General features: G+C 41.2%; 2 protein-coding genes across 2 annotated transcripts; both read left to right on the top strand.

Annotated features, from left to right (window-relative positions):
- Positions 1–6,506: 6,506 nt before the first annotated feature.
- LOC311058579 (acyl-coenzyme A thioesterase 9, mitochondrial-like) lies at positions 6,507–12,157 on the top strand (the record flags this gene model as incomplete). Its single annotated transcript, XM_084076041.1, has 3 exons — positions 6,507–6,695; positions 6,899–6,917; positions 10,836–12,157. 3 exons carry the CDS (start codon positions 6,507–6,509, stop codon positions 12,155–12,157), a joined length of 1,530 nt encoding a protein of 509 aa, XP_083932167.1.
- Positions 12,158–12,763: 606 nt separating this feature from the next.
- On the top strand, positions 12,764–13,777 carry LOC311058578 (GTPase IMAP family member 9-like; the record flags this gene model as incomplete). The annotated part of the gene is made up of 1 exon (XM_084076040.1): positions 12,764–13,777. The coding sequence occupies one exon, from the start codon at positions 12,764–12,766 to the stop codon at positions 13,775–13,777; it is 1,014 nt and encodes a 337-aa protein (XP_083932166.1).
- Between the last annotated feature and the right edge of the window lie 595 nt (positions 13,778–14,372).

The following is a 14,372-nucleotide window of genomic DNA, read 5'->3' as shown; positions in this document are numbered from 1 at the left end:
AACATTTAAAAAAAGCCGATCTACATGCCTGATGTCCCATGTTGTGCCTGCCTGTAGATCAGTTATTTTAGCTATTTTTTAAGTTATATCTTGTAACTTTGTCCATTTAAAAACGTTATCTTTGACAGGTATGTTTCACAATACCTATTTCACATAAATGTGTGAAAAATTGTGTGACCACTACTCTTACTATTTTAGTTGTGAGTGTCTGCTGTTGTATTCCACCTACACCAGTGGGGGTTCTTGAGGGGGTTCCAAGAGGTGTTCTCAACATAATGATTGATAGTTAGGAACCAAATGGACCATTATTATGGGTCTATAACTCTGAGAGTGTATACAAACTTTGTACACTCTCAGAGTTCTGGAGGTCCGTGGCTTAATGGCATACCAAACTGAGCCACTGCCCTACACTCCTGCCAAAAAGACCCAGGCAAGTGCTTTGTAACAGGAATTGTATGTTTTCTTTCATTTCTATGTTTTTTTTCTGCAAATGTATTACTAGCAAAGCCTGCTGCAAAAAACAAGCTATGAACAGATCTGTGATGACTATGTTTGTATAATATACAAATAACATGCATAAAGATCAAACTGCATCACGTACAACACAAAAAGGCCTGCCAACCTTGGCATGTCTGATGTGGAGTATGTACTCATTGTACTTAGGAATGCTAGAGCCATTTTTCTCAATTTTTTCATGTCAAGGACCCCCAAATTATTTATTTGGCCTCCGACCCCCCATCTGAAATTATGTTGTGCCAGGGACCTCCATACAAGATTACAATACCAGATTTGTGTTGCTAAAATGTTTAAAATATATTCAAAAGTTTTCATGTTTTTTATTTTATTTTATTGTTGATGTATCTGATGTACTGTATATAGGGGTACTGTATATAGTAGTTAAGGAGCACTTAACCAATTTTCAACCTTATATGCATATTATTGGTCCTCACTAATGCTCATTATAAGATGGCACCATTTCTGTCTACTCATAGATAGATAATGCATTATGCAAGGGATAATTGACGGCGAGCCGGTCATTGTTGAGAAATAAACCCCGACAGGATGATTAGATCCTGATGCGAAGCGGAGGTCTTATCTTTAAAGTATAACGAGTTAAAAGCAGAAAAAGACAGCACTTGCCATATCACAATATTACACTATCAAAAAACACAGATGATCGCTTGTCTCGATATTGATAGAATATCTATAGTATATATTGCCCAGCCCTACACTCCTCCTTTGCGCCGAAAACTAGTTTGGAATAGCAACGTGTCAAGCTAGCATGCCATGCCAATATATGAATGTTTGGGGCCAGGCCTACTATTTATCATAAAAGCATACAAGCATTAAATGCTAAATTGCTGCTGTTTATTTCGGTACTGATAAAACATGGTTCAGACATGGTGTTGAACAAGTGTAGACCAGTGCATCTACACAGGGAAATCCTCAGTCTTAATTTAACTCGAGTGTGAAAATGTAAAAATGTGTCCTATGTGAATTGCAATGCATGCTTTTTCTGATGCTTTTTACGGAAATGGAGGTGATCTAAATACAAATTGACGTCATTCAGAACTTCTGATGGGAGGTCTCAGAACATTTTCTCAGAAGTCCTGCAGCCCCAGATGTTTTGATTCCTTCCGAAACGTTGGAAAGAAAGATAGATAGATGCTTTATTTGTCCTTGCGGAAATGTATTTTGTGCCAAGCAGCCATCAGGACACATAAATCACAAAACGCAATACACAAACAGATCACACAATACATTGATAACACCACACAACAGTCATAGTTCGAGAGGCATCTCATACAGTATCATTATGTGCAGAACTGAGATCGGGCCTGTTTGTTCAGAAGTCCTATACTTGTGGGGACCAATGATCTCTAGTCTGAACCCGAGCTTGCAACTGCAGTACTGTGTACCGTCGTCCTGATGGTAAAAGGCAGTATTGACTGTATAGTATCAAAGGTACAACATGTCTATAAAGCATGTCTTGACCTTGACTGTCTGTCTGTTTGACTGTTAGAGTTAAATGAACACTGAGGATTTTACAGATTTTTTTTCTTCCAGGCAGCTGGTTGTGCTGCATGTTGAACCATTTAGGGTCACATTTTACTCTGTTTTACAACAGTGTTGTGTCGGCTCTATTAAAGTGCCTTGTTGTTTGTTTTTGGACCATTAATGTCCTTAAATTAATTTAAAAAATATGTCACTGTTGCCTTTAATTCACACACTGTCCTGTTTGAACTATGTGACATGTTGGTATTTTTATGTGATGGAATAGTGTACAGTTATATTATTATAGTGCACATAAATGTGCACTATTATTATAGAGCACATTTGTGTGCACTCTTATTCCCGGATGTCAGGTCCAGGGATCAACAGGGCTCCAAATGGACTCTCTGAAACTGTGTGGGTCCATTTGGTTCCATCTGTACACTCTCAAAGTTAAATTAACACTGAGTTTTTCTTCAGTGTAGTTAGGGGACCCAGAGATTAATAAATAAAAATGGTTTCCAAAGGGGTCTGTGTCCCATATCGTTGTTGTCGGGCAGAAACCTCCAAAGATATCTCCATATTTTAACTATTTATTTTTTTCGTAAATCAATACCCTACTTGATCATGTGTTTCGAGCTTGTAGATCTGCTACTTTTACAGTTTTTGAATTTGAATTCTGAAAAGTAACAGTTTTGGACATATGAGGTTGAGAATCATTGGAATAGTGCATGCGATGGTGGCAAGTGTTGAGAATCCTGCATGTTCCATTGACTTCCAGCAACATTAATCTATATTAACTGAGACTTACAGTCATATTAAGAATACTCCTTTGACTTAGAGTTAAGTGTCACAGTAAGACTCGATCCCATTGACTTCCATTGAAACTTGAACTGTGGCTATGTTCAACTGTCCCAAATCAGATTTGCCTGCAGTGTGAACAAGGCCTTAAGAATGCCAGGCTTCCAGTTGAACAAAAACATCAGGATCTCAATGGCAATGTTTGACACTGGCAACCCATCAGAATTTTTGACCAATTCCAGATTGGAATTAGATTGGTCTGAACAGCAGACAGGAACCACATGGAAACTGATTTTTGGGAATCATATTGGATCCACATTCCTCTGGTTTGAAATGTGATTTCTAAAGATGTCTCAGTCTGGACTCTGACACTGAAGCTTGATTTATATACTGTCACTGAAGGACCCGGCACAACTGAATTATGGGTAATTTAGTCAGTTCTGAATTATGAGATTCATGCACGTCTAACTCAAAGCTGTTGTCTGTAAGTACTGTATCAACTGAGATCGCAGCAATCATGTATGTATCATTGAGATTAAAGTTGTTTTTTTAATGTAAACATACTCGTCTTTGTATTTGACCTGCTTTCAACTTTTCTCTTTTATGCTTGTTGCGTTCGTTAATATGCTCTGAGAATCAGTTCCAATTTCAGTGCGCTCTGGTGTTCATATATCATAGAGCCCTCTGCTCTGTCTGAATATCCATTAATTAACCAACATCAGAGGTGATAATCCTTAACTAACATAATTTTCATCTTTTATTAAAATGAATTGAAAATGTAAATTCAGTAGCGTTTATAGACCATGGACTGTTTTCTATATACATGCATGTTTTTGGAGATTTTACGTTGTGTATTTGTTTTGTTGTCTGTTGTTGTTTTCTTTTGAGAGTGTTGTCTGTTTTTTTGTTTTGTTTTGATGTTGTTTATATCTTACTCAACTTATCCTTTTTCTTACTAATATTAGTCTATCCTGTTAATTACTTTCTTCACTGTTTGGAGATACTCTGTTTATTTGCTTATTTGCTTCAGTAAATGTCTGTACTACTTATGAGTATGTAAAAGAACAAAAACGAATAAACAAAACGTTTTTTAGTAAAAGTATATAAATTCATCCCATATATATTATAAAAAGCAGCCTTTTCTTTTAAGCTTTTTCCCACACGTCCCATCCAGGTCTGCTGGCAGTAGGCTACACCTACACGCTGTCTACTGGAGACAGACTGTGGCCAACCGACAGTGATGGAAGAAGTACTCGCATGTTTTACTTTAGTAAAAGTATTAATACCCTATTGTTGAAATAGTCTGTTACAAGTTTGGTATTAAAAATGTGCTTGAGTAAAAGTACAAAAGTATTGGCATCAAAATATACTTAAAGTACCAAAAGTAAAAGTAGGTCTACTCATTATACAGAGTCCCCATTTCACAAGTTTTCAAATGTATAAAAGTCCTTTGAAAATAAGCAGATCTACAAAACATGTTGTGAGCTTGTAGATCGGCTATTTTCAAATTACGAAAGTATATGTAGGCCTATTAGATTTAGGTCTGAAGTGGGTTCTTAATAATAATCAAAATCTACAAACTGGCTTGGATACATGGCTTATGACAGCATAATTTATATCAGAGAGAAAGATAAGACATGATCCTTAAAATTCAGTGGAACACTGTCTTCTATCATTTGATTGTCAGCGCCAACCAATGGCCTTGGATGCATGAATTATGACCAACAAAGAAGGATAAGATATGGCTGATACAATTCAGTGGAATACTGTTTATTAAAGATAAGATATGGCTGATACAATTCAGTGGAATACTGTTTCCTAGGAGCTGTCAGTGATTTGGTTAATTATTGTTAGCCATCTTGACTAAGGGACACTTTAATGAGCTTGTCTATAAAAAAACAAAAGTTTAAGAGAGTTCAACATGAATGTAGTATACAGTACGATAGAAACAGATAGATGGTTAAAATGTCATATAAATTAACAGATTCAGCTTCCACAAGGTGCAATTTATTATCTATTACATGTTATCTTTAATTATCTTTTTTCATGTTAACTGTTTTATTCAGCATAGATAGGGCACTTATAGAAAAACACATTTCATACATAATTACAATTAACTTTGAATGAATAACCTTGCATTAATTATCTTTATCTATTGACAACACTGCAGGAAGAACGACCGGGTTGAAACGTGTCTGTCACATAAATCAATGAAAGCCAAGGATATACTGAGTTCTGGTTGTTTTCTTTTCATTCTTTCTACTGTGTGTGTGTGTGTGTGTGTGTGTGTGTGTGTGTGTGTGTGTGGCAGTGTTGCCATGTGTCTGCTTATTATAAGTGACTTTTATAAGCGATCTTTTCATCTATTGTCTACTTTCATGAGTTGACTTTTTTTTAGGATCCATTTCTTATTAGTCCCGTTGTTTTATTATTTTATCTGTTAATGTTTAGTTTTATTAACTGAATATTTTTACTTCCTTACTGTCTTTATCTTAATTGTGAGTATTTCTTTCCCTTTTCCACCTGTTGTATTTCTCTTGGCAAGATAATCTCTTATATTACCTTTAGTAGGCCGCCTACTTCCAATGTATCAACAGCATTGCGACCAATCACAGTATGCCAGTTGTGCAGACGTCAGACTGTGGAGAAGATATAAAGACAATCAGCTTAACGTCTGACAGATACAGACTGACAGCAGCAGAGAAAACCATCAAGAAGACCCCAATCCAAGCTCCACTGACAGAGAGACATCCTCAAGCTGACATGCTCCTGATTCCTCATCATCTACTAGGCCTGCTGGTCTTGCTGGCACTGGGCACCGTGCACACTGCTGCCTCGGCTGAGGTGAATATAATACTTTTCTACCAAGTTTGTTAACTATCTTGCATGTTTAACTGGGTTGGTTTAGCTTGTTGGTTTACTAAGTGATTCGTTTTTTGAGTGGTAAGTGCAGGGTGGTTTATCAGAATCTGTGTTCCTGTTGGTTTAAAATGTTTTTTTCCACTTACCATCACACTAGGTTGATGACGATGATTGTGTGTGTGTGTGTGTGTGTGTGTGTGTGTGTGTGTGTGTGTGTGTGTGTGTGTGTGTGTGTGTGTGTGTGTGTGTGTGTGTGTGTGTGTGTGTGTGTGTGTGTGTGTGTGTGTGTGTGTGTGTGTGTGTGTCCGACAAACGGACCTGTCGGGTCCAGGCCCGGGGGTCCAGCGGTCAGGGGGGCCTTCTTCCTTATTATTTACTTAGTTACTTATTTACCTATTCACTTATTTATTTCTTCATTTATAAAGTATTCAAACGATCAGCGACAGCGTTTTTGAAATCATTTAAGAGCTGTTATCTCCTGCAGTTGTGCAGCATATTCCATGTGGATGCGGTGCATACAGTAGGTTGGCTCTGGCTGTATGTAGTGCCAGAATGTGTTTGCGGGCCCTGCCCACAGATCCAGCCCTGTATACACATCTGCATAGTATGCATTCGATATAGCACAAACATTCATCTGTGTGTGTGTGTGTGTGTGTGTGTGTGTGTGTGTGTGTGTGTGTGTGTGTGTGTGTGTGTGTGTGTGTGTGTGTGTGTGTGTGTGTGTGTGTAAGCAACAGAATAAAACACTGGCCCTGGGCACCGACGTGCACAGCGCTGCTTCGGCTGAGGCGACCTGCGCAAACTTCTGGTTCAGCTTCAACCACCACAGCTACAAGTATGTTGCTGCCCGTATGGCCTGGGCCGACGCAGAGCTCAACTGCTTGTCTCAAGACGCCAACCTGGTGTCCATCCACCAACCATCGGAGCACAACTTCATCCGTGCCCTGATCAAGAACTGTGACCCACGGGACTACGCCATCTGGACCGGACTGAGTGACCTTCACAAGGAGGGCAGCTGGATGTGGTCTGACGGGTCCAAGGTGAGCTTTTTTTACCTTAACCCATTTAGACCTGTTACACCTACAAGTTGCTATACCTTTCAAGCTGGGAACGCATCTGTGTGGGTGGGGTACACACATATCGAGATTGACCCGATGAAGAGCCTTGGCTCGAAACGGTGTCATTAAATTACATTGGAGCAGCATGTGCAGGTTTATTTATTATTATAAATGTTTTCTCCAAGGTGAACTTCGCCATGTGGGGTACCGAAGAGCCAAACAATGAATTTGGAAAGGAACACTGCGGGCAAACCAACTATTATTTTTCTACTAAATCATGGAATGATAATCAATGTTCTGGTCTGTTCCCTTCTGTTTGTAAATCTCGTGCCTGATAACTGGATTGTCTGGTTCAACCCATTGTCTTGTACTGGGTTTCAATAATAAAAGCACATTCATTGTTTGTGTTCTGATCTAAATCTGTGTCTTCCTCATTGTAAAGAGCATTGGACTTTCACACACTAGTAAATTCCAATAGAATTATGTTAAATTGCTGACACCATTTCAAACATACCCATTAAACAACCCATTTAAGAGAACATTTTTAACTCACATCTTTGCTTCTGGGGGTGCCTGGAACAAAAATATTTTGAGATGGGGGGACCGCGGCCAAATACATATAATTTTGAAGGTCCTTGACATGAACAAGTTTTATCAGAATCTGTGTTCCTGTTGGTTTAAATTTCATTACAGTATTACAGTATATGCACCCAGAGCTGGATCCCTAAACGGACCTGTCGGGTCCAGGCCCGGGGGTCCAGCAGTCAGGGGGGCCTTCTTCTGTAAAATCGGGCCGACTACTGGGAACTGTTCCAGAGCCTCACCCTGAAAGTTATTATTTACTTAGTTACTTATTTACCTATTCACTTATTTATTTCTTCATTTATAAAGTATTAAGCTAATCCAATTTCAAACGATCAGCGACAGCGTTTTTGAAATAATTTAATAGCTGTTATCTCCTGCAGTTGTGCAGCATATTCCATGTGGGTGCGCTGCATAGGTTGGCTCTGGCTGTATGTAGTGCCCACAGACTCGGGATCCAGCCCTGTATACACATCTGCATAGTATGCATTCGATATAGCACAAACAGTCATCTGTGTGTGTGTGTGTGTGTGTGTGTGTGTGTGTGTGTGTGTGTGTGTGTGTGTGTGTGTGTGTGTGTGTGTGTGTGTATAGCCAAAGCATAAATCAGGGTTTACTCATTAAAACTGGGAAAGCATCTGTCATTTTAGATTTGTGCGTTGGCTATTCAAAAATAGCAGATATACAAGCTGACAGCTCATCACTTCGTACCGCGATGCAAGCTTAATTGTACATCTGCTGTTTTTTTTAAATGTTATCTTATTTTATGTAATATTGTTGTTGCTTTATTTTTGGTGATGTTCCTGTTTTAACTTGTTTTTAAAGTTGGTATGGTCCATTTATGGAAGAGCCTAGAGGTTCCATGAAACCCATTCATAATCCATTGTTTTCCAGAGGACATGGACCTACAGTAAACACATGTACCTTAAAGTTCTGTTTTCATGTGACATCACTGTTAAATAGTTGAATTCATAAAATATTTTATCTCCGCCAGGCTGGAACGGCCGGGAGGCGGAGATAATGTTTCCGCCCCTGTCCTTGTATGCGTGTCTGTGAGCAGCTAATTTAAAGCATTGCTGGAATTGCTGTTTATCAGGGTTCACAAATGTTTTGCCGAACCCACACTTTTGGCAACACTATTGCAATTATAACTTTGAAATAAAGCATTATAAAATGTATAAAATGATATATTTGTAGCCTTGAATATACATATTATTTATTAGAAAATACATTTACAACTCTGTGATTCCTGCTGATGTGCCTTATAAATGTAGATTAAAAGCAACAGAAAAGTGTTTGTCTTTTCACACTTTTTATGAAACTCTTTTTAAAGTGGACCAAGAATTTGACCAACAGAGAAGGGACTGAGTTAATTTTTGTGTTCAAAATGTCAGTTCAATTGAAAGAAGACTCTATTCTATTTTTGGTCAACTTCAGCTTCATACTGTACTTTAGATCATTGTTAGGGTCAGCACACGCGATCAGTCAATGGCAAACCTAGAAGGCTAAAATACAATGACAAAGTGGCCCTGGAGCTCTTTGTGGTCACAATCAACAGGTTAAAGCAAACCTCAACACCGAGTACAAGTGAAACAAGTGAACTCAGTGGTGGCTCTTCTTTCGGCATGTTCTCTAGCTACTAGAGAACCTTTTTGTCCACTACAACTTTTACATCTTCATTTCCATTCATGCTGGGTGTTGTGTTGTGCTGGAATAGTTCACCAAAAAAAAATGACTTATTTTCTATCAATACACACCACATGAAGCTTTGAATTCATGGACATTTTTTTGTTTTTGTCGCATTCCTACGCCAATAATTTGGAAGCCTCGGAAACCCATGCTTTTTTTTTGTTACAAAAGAAAAAAAGCCTGGGCGAACGATGCCTTCAAGACCATCAATTGGGCTCTTTCTTTCAGTCTAATAATTTGGTGACGGGGTGTATTTCCGGTAGGAGACACAAAGAGTCTCCTTTGTGTCTCCTACTGGATACATAAGCCGGTCGGAGACGGTAGTCAAATTATTGGCTTAAGAATGCGCCAAAAACAAAAACAATTCCATAAATTCAAGGCTTCATGGGGTGTGTAATTGATAGAAAATAAGTAATTTTTTGGGTGAACTACTCCTTTAATTGGGCAATTTATCAGAGCAATCTTGTCCATTGTGGACAAAATACTTGCATCCATTTATGCAAGTAAGTTTAAAATAGTCTGGGAGTCATGGGGCTTAACGTGGTTTCGTCGGTTAAAGTTTTTTTCTCAACTGATTCTTGCTGCTGGGGGTCCCCTCTTAAGGATTCAAGAGGGTGCCCGGTGAAATCCCTTGGGCATTTTTTTGAATTGATTTGCATAACATGTCATAAATCAACATTTTTAATGGATTTTGGTGCTTCGGGTGTGAAGGAGTTAATATCTATGACATTTTCTAATGTGAAATCAAAAAACAAAATTGTACACATCCAAATGCATTGATAAACACTGTAGAAATCAAATTTGATGCGCTAAATCAATATTTTTGCATAAAATGCCATAAAAAACGTTTTTTGTTTTGGGCATTTAAGGGTTAAAGACTAAAAGATGGTTGACCTCAAAGGGTTAATATGCATTCATCCAAAAGGAAACATGACCAGTTCCACTATTAGACTTAGTAGAAAGCAGATCTGATGCATTTGATTTGATTTCTGTGCATGTTCTATTTCACAATCTCACAGTTTAAAGATTAATATAACTGCCAGAGTATATACACAATCTACCCCCTTCCCTGCCATAGAATAACATTGCAAAAATAGGTAAAATGTGAATTTTGTCTCTGTTTATTTTTTAACATTGAAGTGAATGGAGCAGAAAATCTCCGCATCGCGTTATCTCCTGCTTCCTTTGTGCTAAACAAAAAATGTAAAAAGCAAAAAAAAAGCAAAAATCTTGTTTTTCTCGTCGACGGCTGGCTGAGCCATGCGGAGTAAAACGAGAAATCTCTTCAATGGCAGGAAAAAGTTGTTCTGGGCAGGAAGGGGTTAATATTAAAAAATGCATAAATATTAAATCTAATGCACTGTACACATCCACTTACATGGATACACACTGTAGAAACCAAATTTAAGCATTTAGATCAAGTATTTTGCATGAAATACCATAGAAGTCTATTTTGGGTGAAGTTTTAGTGTTTTGGGCATTAAGGGGTTAATAATGAAAAATGCCCAAGGGATTTCACTGGGCACCCTCTTGAATCCTTAAGAGGGGACCCCCAGCAGCAAGAATCAGTTGAGAAAAAAACTTTAACCGGCGAAACCACGTTCAGCCAAAAATCACCCTTTGACTCCTGGACTAAAACCCCTGGTCTAATAGGCAGTTGCTAACTTGCTAGGGTCTAACATGTGGTTGCTAAGGTACATTTGGTGGTTGTCTGTTATGCAGCGTCAGACTTCCTCGATTGACCAATCAGAATGGTTCTCATCAGTGTGACGTCAGAGCACTGGTAGGATATACAGTATATATTCTCTCCAGGCAAGAGAGAGTGTCTTTACACTTTGACTTTGTCCCAAGGAGGCTTCAAAGGAGGCTTCAAAGGAGGAGACAGAGAGAACAACAGCAACAGTGTTGCACAGATGTTCTCTCCAGGGTTCCTGTTGCTGCGGTCCACTGTGTCCAGGGTGTTCTGTACGCAGGGCGTAGCTCCTCCTCCGGACATGATGGAGGTTCGCAGCAGATTGAGGGCCATTGTGGGAGCTTCTACCAACTGGAGGGACCACAAGCAGGCCTTAGCGGAGCGTGTGGCCTTGTCATCCCAGCTGGCCAGGTCTCAGAGTGAGCTACCGGTCAGGCGGATGAAGGACAGCTATGTGGAGGCCCACCTGCCCCTGGGGTCTCAGCCTCTGCTCAGAGAGAAGTACCTCACTTTCCACAACACCGTCCGGTTCGGAAGAATCCTGGAGGATCTCGACAGCTTGGCGGTACTGATCAGCTACTCTCACACCCATAATGAAGCGCTGCCGAGGTCTCCACTGTCCATCGTCACCGCCCAGGTGGACAAGATAGACAAGAGGAAGCATACCATCTACCCCGACTGCGACATCAAGTTCACCGGTCATGTGACGTGGGTGGGGAAGACCTCCATCGAAGCCAAGATGCAAATGTCTCAGTACCACGACGGAGCTTTCTGTCCGGTTCTGGACGCCACGTTTGTCATGGTGGCCAGAGACCCAGAGAACAAGAAGGCCGCTTTTGTGAATCCCCTGAAGCCAGAGGGGCCAGAGGAGGAGAAACTGTTCCAGGAAGGAGAGAAGAATAAGAGCCGCCGCGTGGAGCTGAGAACCGCGTCGCTGTTGAAGGTGGCTCCCGTGGAAGAAGAGACGAAGACGGTACACAGTCTATTCCTCAACACCCTGGATTCTAAGATGGTGAGTTTTCGGAGTCGGGTTCTGCCTCCTAACTCTGTGTGGATGGAAGACGCCAAACTCAAAGGACTGGAGATCTGCTATCCCGAGGAGAGGAACATTTACAACAAGATCTTCGGGGGTTTCTTGATGAGGAAAGCCTACGAGCTGGGTTGGACTAACGCCTGCATCTACGGAGGCGGACGACCCAAACTGTTGGCCGTCGATGACATTGTGTTCCAGAAGCCAGTGGAGATCGGCTCCCTGCTGCTCCTCTCGTCACAGGTGTGCTACACGGAAGGGAAGTACATCCAGGTCAGAGTTCACACGGAGGTGCTGGACCCGCTCACGCGGCAACACAACACCACCAACGTGTTCCACTTCACCTTCGCCTCGGAGGGGGACCTCCCCACCATCGTCCCCAAGACCTACGGGGAGTTTATGCTGTACCTGGATGGGAAGAGGCACTTCAATCAGACCTTGGAGCACTGAGCCAGGAACCCACTGACACTGTGTGTGTGTGTGTGTGTGTGTGTGTGTGTGTGTGTGTGTGTGTGTGTGTGTGTATACATGCATTTCTTGAGTCTATTCTTGGCGCAGAATTTAGATTATTTTGTTTTTCCAACACTATAGTATACGAATAAAGTATATACTGTATGTATCTCTATATGGGCATATCGCCAGATCGGTGGTTCTGGACAATGGCTGGTGACCGACTCACAGTAGTGACCAACGACCGCCGGAGTTAGTTGTACTCAACTAGACATTGAAGAATGATAAACTCATACTAGATGTGTCTCCCTGGTATGCCCCCAAGGACCCCTGAGGGTCCCCGGACCCCACTTGAGAACCAATGATATATATATATATAAAATACTGAAGAAAGTAAAAATACCTCACAATTGTACTTATGTACAGTACTTGAGTACATGTACTTAGTTACTTTACACCACTAGCACTATGTATACATTCCGGGAATCTCTGTTCTTTTATGCCCACATATGGAAATGACTAACATGACGTTGCTGCTGTGATACAGGTGAGGTAAATAAGGTGTGCTCTTCATTTTGTATTGCCATATTTTAAGACGTAGACAATATGCTTCTCAGCCAGGCACGGTGGTACAGCACTAAATGTCACGCACAACACAGGCGTGGTTGGCTCCCATTCTGGAGGCTGCTTGTGCTGGCCGCATTATATAGTCATATCTTCGCTGCTGAAATCGAGGTACAAGGCATAGTAGATTCTATAGTAGACCCCAAAGACCTGATACTTATTCTAATAGGAAAGACCGGCGTGGGAAAGAGTGCCTCTGGAAACACCATCCTGGGGAAGAACGTCTTCAAAGAGGACGTTTCACCAGAGTCGGTGACGGCGCGTTGTCAGAAGGAAGAGGTGGTAACGGGCGGAAAGAGAATCGAGGTTGTCGACACGCCGGGCCTCTATGACACCAACATGACCAAAGAGGAGTTAAAGAAAAGGATCGAGGAGTGCGTCGCGCTCTCTGTGCCGGGACCTCACGCGTTCCTGCTGGTGATCAGCCTGAAGGCGAGATTCACAGAGGAGGAGAGGAACACCGTCAGATGGATCCAAGACAACTTTGGCTCCGACGCCTCCATGTACACCGTAGTTCTGTTCACACACGGCGACCTGCTGCGGCACAAGTCTGTGGAGGACTATCTGAAAGAGAGTGAAGAGCTGAGGAGACTGATCCACTCGTGTGGGGGGAGGTACCATTCACTCATCAACAACCCGGCAGCCACGCCTCTCAGGCAGGTCGAGGAGCTGATGGAGAAGATAGAGGGAATGGTGGAGTACAACGGAGGAAGACATTACACCAATGACATGTACCAGGACGCGCAGCAGAAACTCCAGGAAGAGAGGAAGAGGAGGGAGGAGGAGGACATTAGAAAGAAGAAAGAAGAGGAGGAAAGGATTAAAGAGGAGAAACGAAGGTCTTGGTGTAAAATGACATATGTTGCCAGTCTGGGATTAATCGCTAAAGGATTCATTGGTGGAGGGGCATATTTGTCCTCCACTATGTTAGTGTCTCTAGGTGCATACCTGGGAATCACTGAAGGCCACGAATGCTTAAAATACATGTTTGAATGACATGTGAGGCACCGAGCCGAGGTGCTGACAATGGGGGAACTGCACTAGTATATATAGTTGCTGTTGGGCAGAAACCTCCTATCTCCATATTGTAACATTTTGTGTTTCTTCGTATATTAATGCCCTGCTTGATCATACTACAGCGTCACACAAAAACATCAGATGTAGCAAATCCACAAGGTAAAAATCGTGTCGCTTTGCGCCGCGTTTCGAGCTTGTAGATCTACTACTTTTGATACTGGCCTTCGTGTATCCCGAAAACTGTTCAGCGAATAGACAAACTTGCCGTGTGTATTACTGATGACCCAAGGAGTGCAGCGCCAAGTGGGAGGTCGGCAAAATCAGCAGTTCTCCAAAAAATCCCAAAATCGCTGTGTATCCGTCTGTCTGTCCCTTTTATGGTCATGTAGATCCCTGATGTCGTCGATAAGACAGACTCTCTATGTAATATGTCAATGTCAATGAATTTTATCTTTCTATATTTGAAGACATTGACAATGCCTCTCAGTCAATCACAACGTCATACAGCACTAACTGTGATGTACATAAAAGAGAGTTAATGCACGGGAATAACTCTTCAACCAGACGATACTGC

Source organism: Gymnoscopelus microlampas, assembly GCF_963454915.1.
Source record: "Gymnoscopelus microlampas genome assembly, chromosome: 13".
Lineage (NCBI taxonomy): Eukaryota > Metazoa > Chordata > Actinopteri > Myctophiformes > Myctophidae > Gymnoscopelus > Gymnoscopelus microlampas.
This window is presented reverse-complemented; position numbering and strand designations above follow the sequence as displayed.